The sequence below is a fragment of the Globicephala melas genome, chromosome 14 (assembly GCF_963455315.2).
Source record: "Globicephala melas chromosome 14, mGloMel1.2, whole genome shotgun sequence".
NCBI lineage: Eukaryota > Metazoa > Chordata > Mammalia > Artiodactyla > Delphinidae > Globicephala > Globicephala melas.
In genome coordinates, this window is record NC_083327.1 from 1,643,651 (window position 1) to 1,661,229 (window position 17,579).

Sequence of the window (17,579 nt, forward strand, 5' to 3'; positions counted from 1 at the left end):
TTTATGATTTCTTTCCTTCTGCTAAGTTTGGGTTTCTTTTATTCTTCTTTCTCTAATTGCTTTAGGTGTAAGGTTAGGTTGTTTATTTGAGATTTTTCTTCTCTCTTTAGGTAGGATTGTATTGTTATCAACTTCCCTCTTAGAACTGCTTTTGCTGCACCCCATAGGTTTTGGATCATCTTGTTTTCATTGTCATTTGTTTCTAGGTATTTTTTCATTTCCTCTTTGATTTCTTCAGTGATCTCTTGGTTATTAAGTAGTGCATTGTTTAGCCTCCTTGTGTTTGTAATTTTTACAGATCTTTTGCTGTAATTGATATCTAGTCTCAGCATTGTGGTTGGAAAAGATACTTGATATGATTTCAATTTTCTTAAATTTACCAAGGCTTGATTTGTGACTCAAGATATTATCTATCCTGGAGAATGTTCTATGAGCCCTTGATAAGAAAGTGTATTCTGTTGTTTTTGGATGGAATGTCCTATAAATATCAATTAAGTCCATCTTTAATGTGCCATTTAAAACTTGTGTTTCCTTATTTAGTTTAATTTTGGATGATCTGTCCATTGGTGAAAATGGGGTGTTAAAATCCACTACTATGATTATGTTACTGTCAATTTCCCCTTTTATGGCTGTTAGCACTTGCCTTATGTATTGAGGTGCTCCTATGTTGGGTGCATAAATATTTACAATTGTTATATCTTCTTCTTGGATTGATCCCTTGATCATTATGTAGTGTCCTTCTTTGTCTCTTGTAATAGTCTTTATTTTAAAGTCCATTTTGTCTGATATGAGAATTGCTACTCCAGCTTTCCTTTGATTTCCATTTGCATGGAATATGGTTTTGCATCCCCTCACTTTCAGTCTGTATGTGTCCCTAGGTCTGAAGTGGGTCTCTTGTAGACAGCATATATACGGATCTTGTTTTTGTATCCATTCAGCCAATCTGTGTCTTTTGGTGGGAGCATTTAGTCCATTTACATTTAAGGTAATTATCGATATGTATGTTCCTATTCCCATTTTCTTAATTGTTTTGGGTTCGTTATTGTAGGTGTTTACCTTCTCTTGTGTTTACTACCTAGAGAAGTTCCTTTAGCACTTGTTGTAAAGCTGGTTTGGTGGTGCTGAACTCTCTCAGCTTTTGCTTGTCTTTAAAGGTTTTAATTTCTCCATCAAATCTGAATGAGATCCTTGCTGGGTAGAGTAATCTTGGTGGTAGGTTTTTCTCCTTCATCACTTTAAATACATCCTGCCAGTCCTTTCTGGCTTGCAGAGTTTCTGAAAGATCAGCAGTTAACCTTTTGGGGATTCCCTTGTATGTTACTTGTTTTTCCTGTGCTGCTTTTAATATTTTTTCTTTGTATTTAATTTTGATAGCTTGATTAATATGTGTCTTGGCGTGTTTCTACTTGGATTTATCCTGTATGGGACTCTCTGTGCTTCCTGGACTTGATTGACTATTTCCTTTCCCATATTAGGGAAGTTTTCAACTATAATCTCTTCAAATATTTTCTCAGACCCTATCTTTTTCTCTTCCTTTTCTGGATCCCGTATAATTTGAATGTTGGTGGCTTTAATGTTGTCCCAGAAGTTTCTGAGACAGTCCTCAATTCTTTTCATTCTTTTTTCTTTATTCTGCTTTGAGGTAGTTATTTCCACTATTTTGTCTTCCAGGTCACTTATCCATTCTTCTGCCTCAGTTCTTCTGCTACTGATTCCTTCTAGAGAATTTTTAATTTCATTTATTGTGTTGTTCATCATTGTTTGTTTGCTCATTAGTTCTTCTAGGTCCTTGTTAAATGCTTCATGTATTTTCTCCATTCTATTTCCAACATTTTGATCATCTTTACGATCATTACTCTGAATTCTTTTCCAGGTAGACTGCCTATTTCCTCTTCATTTGTTTAGTCTGATGGGTTTTTCCCTTGTTCCTTCACCTGCTGCATATTTCTCCGTCTTCTCATTTTGTTTAACTTACTGTGTTTGGGGTCTCCTATTCGCAGGCTGCAGGTTCGTAATTCCCGTTGTTTTTGGTATCTTCCCCCAGTGGGTGATTCAGTGTCTTGTGTAGGCTTCCTTGTGGAGGGGATTGGTGCCTGTGTTCTGGTGGATGAGGCTGGATCTTTTCTTTCTGGTGGGCAGGGTCGTGTCCGGCGGTGTGTTTTGGTGTGTCTGTGAACTTAGTATGATTTTAGGCCGCCTCTCTGCTAATGGGTGCGGTTGTGTTCCTGTCTTGCTAGTTGTTTGGCAGGGGGTGTCCTGCACTGGAGCTTGCTGGCTGTTGGGTAGAGCTAGGTCTTAGCGCTGAGACAGAGATCTCTGGGAGAGCCCTTGTCAGTTCATATTATGATTATGTGAGGTCGAGAGGTCTCTGGTGGTCCAATGTCCTGAACTCAGCTCTCCCAGTTCAGAGGCTCAGGCCTGACACCAGGCTGGAGCACCAAGACCCTGTCAGCCACACAGCCAGTTCCTTGGGAATTCTGAGACCTTAATTCAGAACTGCCTTCAACTACGGGGTTTTTGAAGCCAAACTGTCTGAGAGGCCTGGGATCAGCCAGAAGCTGGCATCTCTTCAGATGTGGGAGCTTCTCTCTTTCCTTTTCTATCTCACTGATTTTCCTGCCATCTGAGCCAAAGCACTCCTGCCTTGGTTGACACATGTCTAGTCCTTGTCTTTATTATTAATACCTTCAAAGCAGAAAACTTTGATGTTTGCTGTGGTTATAATGTTCCAATTATCTTTATATATATGTTATATGTGTATGTGTATATATGTGTTTATATATATACACACAATGTCTTTGTTTATATATATACACACATTTATATATAAAATAAGTTATTTCTTTCAAACTCCTCTGTTTTGAATGCAAGCCTGCTGCATTTTTATATTATTTTCTACTACTCAAACAGATAAGAAGTTCAAGGTTTACAGTCTGAAGATGAAATAATTTATCATTCCTAAGCATTGTGTACCCATACTTTAGGCAAGACAGTTATCTGTTGGGATAATTTAAGTTATAGAAAGACAGTGGAATGAAGCAATTGTTTACAACACGTAATATGATATTGTAGACATTTTTTGAGCAGTTATAATAACTTAATAAGTAAAAAGTATATACAGTAATTTCTATTTTCTTTGTATAAGCAGTCCAATAATCCACTCAGGGCCAAGATTAAAAGAAATATAAATTCTGTAGTTGAAATTTAACTATTAAGTATTATAAACATTTTTTGTCTTTATTGCTAAAGATAGACATTTATCTTATTTCCCCTTTTAGAAATATTTCTCATCTTGTCTAGTACACATTGTTTTAGCTCATTTATCTTCTTCCTGGATTCAAAGCTAGAAAAGCTTTCCCAGCTCCTTTTGCCATTAGGTGTGTTCATATGACAAAGTTCTAGCCAACAGAATGCCAACGAAAATGAGACATGCCACCTCCATGCCTGCTTTCCCCTACCAGTAAACCATCTACCCATTCTCTGCCATGCTGACTGGAGGACACTCATGTTTTCAGCCAAAAACACATTTGAACTAGCATAAATTGAATAAGGTTGAATAAATGAGCTCTTTATAAAGATGTGGTTGGGGGTAGAATCACAAGCGATAATATAGTATTCCTGGGCCACAGCATAGCTACTCTGATACCACTTCTGTGTCTAAAGGCCACCAGAAAGAAAGGAGTCATCAGTACTTGGAGGAGAGCCATCAGCCAGGAGCTGATACCTTCACAGGAGGGACTGAGCCAGCCCCTGGGACACCATACAAAGGTCAAGGGATTATAGATCATGATGCCACTTGCTTGTCTCTTGAATTTCTTTCCAGTGTTCCCCATTGATGGAACCACATAGGAAGCCAGAAGACAAGAGAGCTTGTATTTTTTTGCTAGGGCTGCCTCAGCAAAATATCACAGACTGGATGGCTTAAACAAATGAAATTTATTGTCTCATGTTTGTGCAGGCTAGAAGTCCAAGATCAAGGTGTCAGCAGTGTTGGTTCCTTCTGAGGGCTACGAGAGAAAGATGTGTTCCAAGTCCTTCTCCTTGGCTTGTAGATGACCGCCTTCTCCTCTCTTTATACTGTCTTCCCTCTGTGCATGACTCTTTCTGTGTCCTAATTTCCCTCTTTTATAAGGACACTGGTCATATGGGATTAAGGCTCACCCTAATGACCTCAGATTAACTTGATCACCTCTTTAAAGACGCTATCTTCAAATAAGGTCACATTCTGAGATACTGGAGATTAGCACTTCAATGCAAACCTTTGGAGACACAATTGAACCCATGACTGAGCCCACTGATATAATCTACAGAGCACCTCATCCTTAAGCGTACCAAGGTGTTCAAGAGTGGGGTGACAAATGCTTACCTATTTGTGTTTGTTTTTCTTCTTCATGTACTATATGCTGTGGTTTTGCAGCCTAACATCACTACTTGGTTTCATTTGTACTCTCCCTTTCATTAAAAGATGAGCAACAGCTTTAGCTAATATCTCAGTAAAATAGGTTTAGTACATGTACTTTTAGTACCTTTACTATACCAGTGTGCATTTCACCTGATTTAAGCACTCCATATTTTCCTTCCTGCTTTTGTTAGGTTAAACAATCACACGTTTCTTTTTTAAAAGTATCGTGCTTCTCTGCAGAAATCCTGTCTTTCCTTGTTCCAAAAATAATGAGCTTTTCAAGTTACTTTTTCACAGAGAGTATTTGTTTCAGTCTTTCTGAGAGAGCTTTTCTTCATAGGCGGTGCACAGCCTTGCTGTTTTTTCCCCCACTATTCCTCTATAGCATGAGAGGAAGGATACTTCTCCTATATTCATATGCAATGGAACGTCATCATCCAACAGAAACAAGATGAGAGTGTAGAGTTGGGGGTGAAATGTGTGCATACCATTAGCTTTACTTTAAAGGTATGTTAATGGTCAAAATATTATGCCACAGGGACTTCCCTAGTGGTCCAGTGGTTAAGACTCACTTCCAATGCAGGGGACGCAGGTTTGATCCCTGGTCAGGGAACTAAGATCCCACATGCTGTGCAGCATGTCCAGGAAAAAATAAAGAATAACGTGCACGCAGAATATAATTGTTTTTAAATTATAGCTACAGCATTCCTGAATTGATTTAAACAAAATTGAAATTTTCTTTTTCCCTTTTACTTCTAAGTATGTTTTAAAGGTGTAGAAAACTAAAATTAATGGAGCTCCACTTTTGTTCTTTATAGATGATAAACATAAAAAAAAATTTCTATAAATTTTCCATTATTTCAAACAAACCCAGGACCTGTGAAGAAATATTTCTGAATTTAGATAACTTAGACCAGATATAGACAGGTTGTCAACTACTTTTTCATAAAAATAAAAAACAATAGTGTGTGTAAATTGCAAAAAACAAATTGTAGTTATATAACTTTAAGGAAAGTGATTTTTTTTTGCTGTTAAATATCCTTAAAAGTGACATGTGCTGAGGATAGAGAAAAAATAAGTACCCCTGAGATGTAATGTTTTTCTTTTAAAAAACACTTTAAAGAGTATGTAGTCACTTTTAAAACACAGACTGGACATGCTATAGTAGAAAAATTTAAGAGATCTGGGTTCTCATCTTGCCCTCGCACTGACTAGCACCATGTGATCTTGAGAAAGTTGCTTACTTTCTATGATTCTCAGCTTTGAAATGTGCAAAATGAGTGTTATGGACTCATAACAAATTCATATGTTGAAGTCCTAACCCTCAGTACTTCAGAATGTGACTGTTTGAAGGTAGGGTTTTTAAAGAGATAAGAAGTTAAAATGAAACAATTAGGTGGGCTCTAATCCCTCATGACTAATGTCTTTATAAGAGGAGGAAATTAGAACACAGACACACAGAGGATATGGTGCAAAGATACAGGGAGATAACAGTCATATACAAGCCAAGTGAGAGGCATCAGAAGAAACCAACCCTGCCAGTATCTTTTAAAAAAATTTTATTGATGTATAGTTCATTCACAACGTTGTGTTAATTTCTGCTCTACAGCAAAGTTATACACAAACACACATATATGTATACATATATATATATATACATTCTTTTTAAAAATTTTTTTTATTATGTTTTATCACAGGATACTGAATATGGTTCCCTGGGCTATACAGTAGGACCTTGTTGTTTATCCATCCTATATATAATAGTTTGCATGTGCTAATCCCAAACGCCCAATCCATCCCTCCCCCACACCCCTCCCCCTTGGCAACCACAGGTCTGCTCTCTATGTCTGTGAGTCTGTTTCTGTTTTGTAGATAGGTTCATTTGTGTCATATTTTAGATTCTGCATTTACATGATACATGGTATTTGTCTTTCTCTTTATGATTTACTTCACTTAGTATGACAATCTCTAGTTGCAGCCATGTTGCTGCAAGTCCTGCCGATATCTTGATCTCAGAATTCCAGCCTCCAGAGCTGTGAGAAAGTAAATTTATGTAATTTAAGTCTCCCAGTCTGTGATGCTTAGTTAGTTATGTATCTGTAAAGCATCCGTCATATGGTGGTTGTTTAATGCTTACTAATAAATATTGTTCTTGCTGCTTGAAGGCTTTTTTGCAGGGCACATCATTTATATTAATTAATTAATTAATTAATTAATTTGCGTTACGCGGGCCTCTCACTGTTGCGACCTCTCCTGTTGCGGAGCACAGGCTCCGGACACGCAGGCTCAGTGGCCATGGCTCACGGGCCCAGTCGCTCCGTGGCATGTGGGATCTTCCCGGACCGGGGCACAAACCCGCGTCCCCTGCATCGGCAGGCACTCTCAACCACTGCGCCACCAGGGAAGCCCAGGGCACATCATTTATAATTCTTATCTTTATCTTATCTTGAACATGCAGCAGTTCTTTCAGGGTAGAAGAAGATAAGAGATCAAATTACACTATGTTTCTACAACGTGGGTCATTGTGCCCATGACTTAAAACATATTCAGACGTTTTGGAGTAGCCTTGGAATTGTGCCCTTTTCAAACTGTTTTTTTTCTGTATTTAACCTCTATATCTCCTAGTTCTACATCTAGGAAATGATAGTAAAACTATAATAAAATGTTAATTCATAAACAACAAGGTCCTACTCTATAGCACAGGGAACTATATTCAATATCTAATAACAAACTACATAATGGAAAATAATATGAAAAAGAATATATATATGTATAAAAGAATCAATGTGCTGTATACCTGAAACATTGTAAATCAACTATACTTCAATAAAAAATGAAAGAAACTATAATAAAAGTTAATAATTAAATTGTTCTTAGAGATGAATAAATTTGTATATGTAATAGAATTACGACTTGACACATAATTGGTGTTTAATAAACTGTAACTATGATTACCGTGTTCTCAATTTATTTTTTAACCCTTTTTCAACACTCCCCAAGTTAGAACAGCATCTTCTGGTGCACTCTCTGTCTCTCCCACCATTTCTCACCTGTCTTTGTTTCCTTTGAAGGGTCCAAATATGTGTTTTGTGACACAATTCTCACTGCTACCCCAATGTTCATAGACCACCAGCCGTCCAGATGGTGGTACACTCTGCCTTGGGAAACTATCACCTTGGCTAGGATGGCATTTTCCAAAGTGTATTGCCCTCAGCACTGGTTATTCAAGAGGTTAAAATGCTGAAGAAAAACATTAAAGGGTCCTGTGCCCATGTCTTGAGTTAAGCAAAGAAAGCGACACTTTATTAAATTAGGATCTCAGGAGTCTTAAAATGCACACATACATTTTGAGTGTCAGGGAAGGTATATGTGATGTAACCTTTCCACAATTTAGTTGGTAATAAATTGTTTTTTCATTAATTTTCCCTAAGAGTCTGGATTCTAGACAATAGGATTTGGGTAGTTCTGGCTGAAAGAGGGTAGACTTCCTTAAAACTTCTCCTTTTACTTCTTTCCCAGTCTCTGTTTTTTTGCCTCTTTGCTTTCTTCTTTTTTTGGCTTTAAACAGTTAATTATTTTTACCAAATAATAACCTATTGCCATAACCAAATAACTTACTTTAGTCTACACATTGGATAAGGATGATGGTGTGTGTTTCAAAATATCACTTATTTAGAAAAAATGGTGGAGGGAGGCAAAACACATAATATATACTAGGTATTAAAAATTAGACCTTACTAAAAATAAAAAAATGCAAATTAGGGGGAAATGTCAATTTCACTTAATAGATTGGCAAAATTATATCTGATGTTGGTGAGGATTTGGGAGTAAAGTCAACTTCAAATGCAGCTTTTAGGAATATAATAATATATACTCATTACTCTATATCAATTGTGGTATAATGGATCATTTTACTTTTCTTCTTTATGTTTTTTTGAATGTTCCACATTTTCTATAGTGAATATATTTGACTTTGCTTATCAAAAGAAATACCAGTTTGTTTTCACAACTCCTCTAAGCGGAAAACATTGTGAGGATTTCAGGGCTTCTTTTTATAAATCTGCTTATGTAAATTCCTTGATAATATAGTTCCTATAACATGCTTTCCCCAGTACTATTTTAGGACATACAGACAAGACAGAATGGTTTGATGAACATTAATCTACATACAAGAATATGTGAATATTAATCAGGAGAGCCTCCACTTTGAAGTGCAAGAACAATACCCAGAGAAATAGTCTTTGCTGCATATGAGATGAAGTGGAAATAAAAAGTGTATCTTACCTGATAAGCAGTGTATACTTTCGTCCATCATCCACTTTAATAGTAGTGTTAATGCTTTTCAATTTTGCTTCACCAGCACAGAAAAAGTGGTACTACGGGGAAAAAAAATTTTTCCTCAAACAGTTTTTCAGTGTGAAATTAACATCTTATTTTTGTATTGAACATTACAATTTACCAGTAATATTTTATTGTGTTGGAGAGATAAGAAGTCTGAAAATTAAAGTGACAGCTCAAGGTGTGCAACTAATAAGTGCTAGAATTAAAACACATAAATGCATACATATTATATATATATACACATAAACCATACACATGTACACATACATACACGCACGCACACACAAACACACACTTCTGGTTTCTCTTGTATTCTGGGGAGCCTGGTTGAGAAAGGCAGCTTCTTCGGCTAGCTGGGAGTGAATGTTAATAGGCAATTTTCCTTAGATACTAGTAACTGAGCAATGCAAACACTAGTGTATACCATCTAGACAGTGATGTTAACGTCACACAAGGGAAACAAAGATTATGAAAGTTAATCATTCATCCTAAACTTCCAGAGGATTGAAGGGGACTATGGCCATTTGTGGGATTATTGTTAATTGGACCAACTAAGTTATGGTTTTAAAAGGAGCAAATCATGTCTATAGTAGATATGCTTGGCCAGACACCCCTGGGAATTCCATGAATGGGCTGCAGTGGCCTACATCTTCTCAACAGCATGTTCCTGAAAGTATATCAGTTATATTGTGGCCATTCTTTCACAGAAAGGGCCTTTATACTCTTTAGCATATCTATTAGAGATCTGTAAGCCACATATAAGTTAAAGAAACACAGTTGCATAGTGTTTCATAACTCCTATGCATCTAGCTACATTAAATTGGTATGTCTATATCTTCCCACATGTAATCCAAAGGTAAACATAATGCTATATATCTTAACTTTTTATATTTGGTCATCTCAAAAAGGTTCCTTTCCTTTATAAAATTATCTACTGAGGGTTCACTTTAAGAACTATGTTAAACAGCACTGAGATTTCCAAAAACAAATATATCTACATGTACTTTACCAGAAAATCAGTTGCATGACCTTTGGCTGTACATTCTTCTCAAGCCATGTGTAACTAAGTAAAAGGCCACATTTGTCTATTGCATTTTTATGCTGTGTCTAGTATGCAATCAAGGTGACCAGATTTAATATTTAATATTTTTGGTAGCATGGATAATAATTTAGCTATTTCTTATGTACATCACTAGGAGATCTATGTTGTTAGTTAAAATAGTTATTTAAGTTTAAATGATAATTTACTGGCCAACAATGTGTGTGTATGGGGGGTGGTAATCTCCTTGTTTTGTTCAAATATATCAGAAAATTATTTTTCAGGTACAGCTAAGACTTATTAATTCCTATCTTCAGGGATGTAAAACTTAAACATTTAAAAATATTTAATGGATGATTTTATTAATTGTATTGAATTTTTTCTTTTATTATAAATAGCTCCTTTATGATATATGATATATATAAAATAATAGCTACTGTGATTGTTACTCTGTACCATGGATTTTTAAAGTAATTTATAGGTTTCACCTGATTGCTTTCTTACAAAACAAAAAACAAGAAAAACAAAAATCTGTGAAGTAGGTACTACCCTTTTATTACCTTCTTTATTCAGAGGTGGAAACTGAGGGGGAGTGATCTGCTCCAGTCAGGGAGGCACAGTGATTCATGAAACAGCTAATAAGTGAAGGGACTGACATTTGAGTCCCAACATGGATGTATCTGCTTACCTCCTTGTTATTAGAAAGAGCCAATGAAATAGTTTTAAACATTAATTTTGATACATTTATCTTTGAAACTTAAATTTCCTAAAAAAACATTTGACTAACAATTCTGCATTTCTAGAATTTGAATAGGTCTTAAATTATGATCACTGGAAGAGTTCAACCATAATATGTCTTTTGTGAAAATTGTAATGTAAATACATTCCCCATATGATTATACTTTTAAAATGAATGAGGAAATTGGAGCATAGTCTCGAAAAATCATAGCAGATTAAGGAAAATCTTAAAATCATAAAGATAGGATAGCACTGAAATTTCCTTTAAATCGTTACAATGATGGGTGTGGAAAGAACAGGCATTTTGGACTGACACAACGGAGTAACAATTCCTGATCTACCATCTTTGAAAGAGTTCAAAGAGCATGTGTAACACCGAACATGCTGAGAACCTCCACTGGCCTGCGAGGTCTTTGAGAAAAAGAAATAGAAATACAGAGAGAAATACCTACTCCTCATATTGGATTAATATGTCCCAGGCTTTCTTCTATGAGTTTATATGCCTTTACTTGCTCACCCATTGTATTACACTAACTTCACAATATTTATCCACTTACTAATTTAAACCTCACACCTACATTTACTACCCTCTTTCATGAGTGAGTAAACTCCAGCACAGACAGCTTAAACTTTGCAAGACCTCAAAACCCCTAAATGGCCGAGATGGTATTCCAACTCTAACATTCTTGCTCTAGAGTCCATGATCTTAATATATTTTCTTAAGTTGGAGCCCAATACGTAATTGCAATCCAATAAATTATAGCAATTATTACAGAGTATCAATATATATGTTTTCTTTGTCATAAAACCTAAAAGAAAGAAATTCTACACCTCTCTTCACCCATTACAATTTTATAATTCCTAAATGTCTTAGTTCAACTAATTTGAATTTATTTTTATCCACTTGAAAGTGAAAGAAATCTCTGTTCTCCATTATTTCATACATATTTTCACCGATAATTCTACAAGTCTCTGGTGTGGTTCACCATGTCTCTGGAGACATCCACTGTGGTGAGAGGGGCTGGTTGGGTTGTGAGCTGAGTTAGGAGTAGAAAAATGTGCTGGACGTGACCAGGGCTCAATATTATGTGTGCTTTATAGTTCCTTATATTTGGTCTCTTCATGTTTTCTGCTTATTATAAGACTAACGGAAATTTCTGGTCTTTGTCGAGGAAAATGTTGTACAGCAGGGATCAGCAAATCTTATCTTAAAGGGTCAGACTGACGTTTGATGGCTCATTATAGTATTCTATTCATTACATAATTCTATTTTCTTGTCCCATTTTCACCTGTTATTATTATCTGTAATCAATTTGAAGCAATATGAGAACAAAGTGTGTTTTATTTACCATTGAATCCTCACAAACTGGCACTGTCACTGGGGATGGATAAATGTTCAATGAATGAGTGAAAAAATGGATGAATGAATAAAGATAATGCTACCACTACTAATCTGCTACATCTGGTTGACATTTGTTTATATCAGACATTTTACTAAATTATGTATATGTGTTATATTACTTAAGAAAGATGAGTATTTAAAGAAAATCAAACTTGTACAACTTGGCTTATTTAAATTAGAAGGTGTACCTCACACTTATATGGAAATTCATATCATATTTAAATAACATCTGAAAGAAATGATAGGCAAAAATACTGTTGTCATGTTTCATATACTAGACTGTGTTGAGTTAATTACCTTATTGCAGTGATGACTTGATGACTTCCTTAATCTGAGTATTTAGAACAGGAATATGAGGTGATTTGATAAGGTAGAATGGTCTTGGGAAAAGAGCATGCATTTTCAATTCATCATTGGCTTCAAAATTTAGCTGTGTAACTTTGGACTTTTAAAGGAAGATTGTTATAAAGACTGGCAAGTTTTAAGTGAGCAGTCTCAAATTTTTGATATCTGAATCTCTTTGCACTCTGAAAAATTACTGAGGGCCCCAAAGAGTTTTGTGTAATGGGTTATATCTATCAATATGTATAATACTAAAATTAAAACAGACTTTTAAAACACAAAAACATATAAGTATACATTACACTAGTGATCAGAGGGATGACATCGCGTCATGAAGCTTCTGGAAAACTATGTACACTTATGAAAATGAGTACGAAAGAGACAAATAACATCTTAGTGTTATTATAAAGAGAGTGTTCCCCTTAAAGATCCTTTGAAAGAAACCTGGGGTTTCCCAGGGTTTCCCAGATCACGTCTGCCATTAAAATTATAAAAAATTGCAGCAATTATAATTGAGAAATTGGGAAATACAATTGTGGAAGAAAAGTTGAAAATATAGAGAAAAGAAGAGAATGAAAGCTATTTAAAGCACATACTATTTTGATATATAAATAGTGTACACCGAACAGGAAGAAATTACAAAAAACAGGACACACAGCCTGGTGATGAGTATAAAAGACATAATTAAGGTTAAATTTTATATTGATAATAACCACTAAAGTGGTGAATCATAACAACTTCATAAAATTTATGTTAAATAAATTTGACTTACCTTTAAAGTACCATTTTCAATAAATAATTGAATAAAAAGTCCATCTCCTGAATCTAAGTCTTGTTTGATGTAGAGCAGGAGTCCATAGGCGTTGGAGGTCTGAAATTCTAGGGAGATGTTATTTTGTGGATTTAAAAACACATTCCGAAATTCTAGATAGGAATCTCCGTAATAACAAACACAACTGATATCTGTGGAGTCAGAAAGAAAATACAGTTTATGTTGGAAGTAAATGTTCAATGGTCGGATATCACATTATAATGTTAGCATAATGTTTTCTGAAATGGCTCTGACCTGACTCTTTTCTACCTATGACGAGCTTGGGCACCTATTTTCTTTGCCATTGTCACAGTGGTTTGACATAATTTATATGTACTGGGGGCATCATGATCAAATTTCATTGGAGGGTAGGGATGTCTAGATCTTCAAGTACTCTTACCTAGATTTTATGTTACAGGTCACCAGAAATAGGAACATTTTCTAAAGACATCCTTATTCACTGTATATGTAAGATGTTGGTACAAAATTTTGATTTGTGTCATTGTTAATTTGATTGGTGGTGTTTGAGGGCTGACAAAGAGTATTGGCAAATAAAGGAATTGCCACCTTTTTGTAGCAATGCTATATTATCTCAGCGTCTTAAAAAACATCTCTTTCTCTTTGTTTTACTTTTGCTTTCTGAATGATTATGTTTTAATTAGCCTTATTCTTTCAAGTAAAATAGAGTCATTTTGAGCAAAATACTTTGACAATTTAATTTCTTAAATTTATAAATATATGATTAATGAAACCTAGTTATCTCATTTCTCTAAGTTAATTATATCATTATTAAAAGTTACTTTTCTTTGATAAATACTTGATTGATCCTTGCTGATTGATGATATTCCTGTAACCATGAATTTGAATCTCTCTCCTTTCTGTCCTCCTTCTGTGACACACATACACATATACAAACTCTCATTTAAAACTTCCAAATTGTTTATTCTTTCACAATTAATATTGATAGAAGAGATTATTCATGAAACAATGTGAGATTTAGTTTACTGCCCATCATAGGATAACACTCTTCATAAAATCTGTATTTTAAAACTTAAACACGGTTTACATTTTATGCAGAGTATTTTTCTTATTTTAAGATTTCAATAAAGCTTTAGAAATACTCATTGTGTAAATTTTCAAACTTGTAAAAAGCTCTAAGGAAATAATCAGCTAAACCTCAAAGAAAAATATTTCCTTTTAAGTAGAAATAAGAAGGTTCAAAATACTGACAGAAAACATTTGTGCTTTGTAGACATAAAAAACATATATATATATTTTTAATCAAGGAATTCATTAGAAAGTTGCTTAAAGATTGAAAATATTAACAATGCTTTCAATTTTGGCTTTTGAGTTGTTTTAGTTGTTATATAGACAAGTATTTTTTCCTTGTAAAATTTTAATGATGATGTTAAAGGCAAAACATTAAATAATTTGAAAAATTTCATCCATTTATTTGAATGAATTGTGAATGGAGACAAATATCTGTTATATTTAAAGTTCAAAATGTAAAAAAGCATAATACATTTTCAGAAAAAGACTAACTTTACAACATGGATGTACTCAACATTGGTGAAATAATGAAAACACTATATATCTTTAAAATGGTTCAGAAAGAAATATATTTTCCAACAGTAGCTAACTCAAAACTTATTTTAATTTCATTATTTTAAGATATGTATTTTTTTGGACTAACTTTTTAAAAATTAAGTGGCTTTGCCATCATGTGATTAGTGCTCTGTAATAAAAGCCCACACATGCACTCAGTTGTAAGCTACATGAGGTCAAGAGCCATACATGTTTGGTTCAGCATTCTACCCCAAGTGCTTGGTTTTCTTAAACATGTAAAAACACTATCTCTTATGGAAAATATAATTAATTTTGTTTAAATGTGGTTGGAAAATTACATTTTCTTATGTTTGAATTTAAAAAAATCAGGAAATATTTTGCATAGAGTATTCAACCATATTTGTAGTGTTTCCTATTCAAATGCATGAATACAGATTTTATTTTACATCTCCCTTAGTGAAAATCTTAATCTATTAAAAAGAGTCATGGTGCGAATTACAGAATGGTTTTGTGAAGAAAAGATATGTATAGAGACTATATTCAGTAATGATGGGCTATAATTCTATACATTTTTCATTATATAGAACTAAATTACAAGTTCCTGAGTTTTGGTTTTCATTTTTTTCAAATAGAAGAATTGTTATCTGAATTGTATGCCCTCATTTTATAATTATACCTCTGAATGAGGTTATATGCTTTTGGTGTAACTAACCAGAAAGCCCAGTTCAATGTAGCTTCAGCAACAAAGAAATTTAATGGCTTATGTAAAAGAAAGCTCAAGGATAGGACAGGCTTCCAGATGGATGCTTATGTATGTAGAGGCTCAGCTGCGTCCTCATAAAAGAGCTGGATTTCTTCTGTCTCTGTTCTTCTACTCACATGGCAAGCTTTAATCTAAGGCTTGCTTTTCTCCTGATTCTAATATGGTGGCCAGTGGTAGCTTAAGTGACATACCTCTTTATTTGTGCCCCCAGTCATTCAGCTTTCAAAAGAGGAAGGAAGAACTTTCCTAAGTGTAGAATGAACCTCTCCTAGCAGTTGACTGGCTAGAACGAGGTCACATATGGAGCCCTCCACTGGAGATGAGGATGGGGCCAGTTCCCACTCAGACATTGGGGTAGGGTTCACCGCAGATGAAGTTGGTATCCCAGTACTTCCCAGATTCATACTTTGTTTCCTGGTTATTAGCAGATCAAAGACTTGAAGTGCAAATCACATGTCCAAGCCAGAGACCTTAACTTTCATCTCCAACTTCCTGCCTCTGCTTCTCCTTCTGAGACATAGTTCTTACCTTCATTTCTAACCGTGCATATTGAGTATACAAATGAGTCTAGTCACTAAAAAATTTATGTGAAATTTGGTTGATGCTGGGTGGGCAGTTGAAAATTTTGACACAAAACTATTTGAATTTCCAGTGCACAGTAATCCATAGCCAGCTCCAATGCATGAAGATAAAGAAAACTTCAAAGCTTTTTCAGTGAAAAATCAGAAGCCAGTAACCCTGCCTTCCCCCATAGCACAAAGAAGTGTTTTAAATAGATAGAAGAATAATAAAATAAATATATTTTAGAAGAAATGGCAAATATAGCTTCTGAGGCATAAATACATATTTAAATTAGAACAAACAAAATACAACTAATGTGTATAATATTCTTCTTTGATAAGTTATGAACAATTACTCCAACAGCACATTTTCCTTTAATAAAATAAATACATAGAAAAAGTAAGTAATTCTTAGCTGAGTCTTTTTCTTTTGGTTTTATGGTTTAGCATATCACATTTCAAAGAATGGAGTCTTTTTGTGGTTAGTGTACTATATGTAAGATTAAACATGTAAGTTGGAAATTTATGAGAGAATAACTGAATACCAGGCTCTCCTACAATATTAATAGTTTGATAATGACTCTATAAAGACTGGACACTTTAAAAAGGATGTATATTATTTAACCCTATTTCTAGTAGATTACTGTCAACATCAGTATAATCCATGAATAATCACTCAAACTCAAAGAAACATTCATAGCAAACTATGTATTTCTCTCTGGAGTATGTATCACTAACTAAATGTTAAGAAATAATTTGCAACTGAAAATGCAAAATGATCCTTTATTATTTCATGTGTCTTGGAGGTAATATCTAGGAAAAAAATAGTGGACATTTGTGATATGTGGGTGTGTGTGTGCAAATTTTTCTGTTAAATGAAGTTTCAGTTTGAGAAAAGATTATATGTATCACATAAATATAATTCATATAGGAAGGTGTACTTAGTTTGTTAAGAAGCCTGTGTTCAGTCTTGATTCTACCAGTGAGCAGATCACAACCACATATCAGCTGCAGAAATACCATGTGACTTGGCTTTGTTCATTTCCATTTTTTCTAGAAAGAGGAGCTTGGATTTTACCAATACAAAATACTCTCCATGTTTAATACTATATAGTTCCACATTCTCTAAATTGTGTTTAATTCACCTTAAAATCCAAATTTATGTAGTCCATTTAAATTCATCTCAATTAGCTTAATATCTACAAATAAAGCAGGAGAAAGTAAGCAAATTAACCTTCACCCACTGTTTACTATTGTACCAAGTTTGTTAAACACTCTACTCATGCTTTCAAAAGTGCTGATTTTTTTCCTGTCAATTTAAAGATTTATGCCATTTGAAAATGCATTTGTGGGAAGTAAGTATATTTTAAAATAAATTATGAAATATTTGTTCTTGTCATAGATTTCCACAGATTGATTAGTCCATGAACTGTGAGTCAATGACATAATTTATAGAGCAAGTATAATTGTATAGTGCAAAAAAAAATAAGGTATCACAACAAGTACTACTGAAATGCAAAGCCAGAAAGTGTAGTTTAAGATTGGCAGAGATTCCTCCATGCAGCCAAAGGAAATATATAATAAATAGGAGTTACAGAGGCAGATTTAAGAAATG

At 34.4% G+C, this 17,579-nt stretch overlaps 1 protein-coding gene across 1 annotated transcript in view; it reads right to left on the bottom strand.

The window, feature by feature from the left end:
- EYS (eyes shut homolog) overlaps positions 1–17,579 on the bottom strand; it is a 1,661,361-nt gene that overhangs the window by 692,418 nt on the left and 951,364 nt on the right. The window contains exons 25-26 of the mRNA XM_060283543.1: positions 13,037–13,227; positions 8,687–8,778 (exon numbers count right to left, since the gene is read on the bottom strand). Of these exons, the coding sequence (XP_060139526.1) occupies positions 8,687–8,778; positions 13,037–13,227 (283 nt within the window). The remainder of the gene's footprint in view (positions 1–8,686; positions 8,779–13,036; positions 13,228–17,579) is intronic.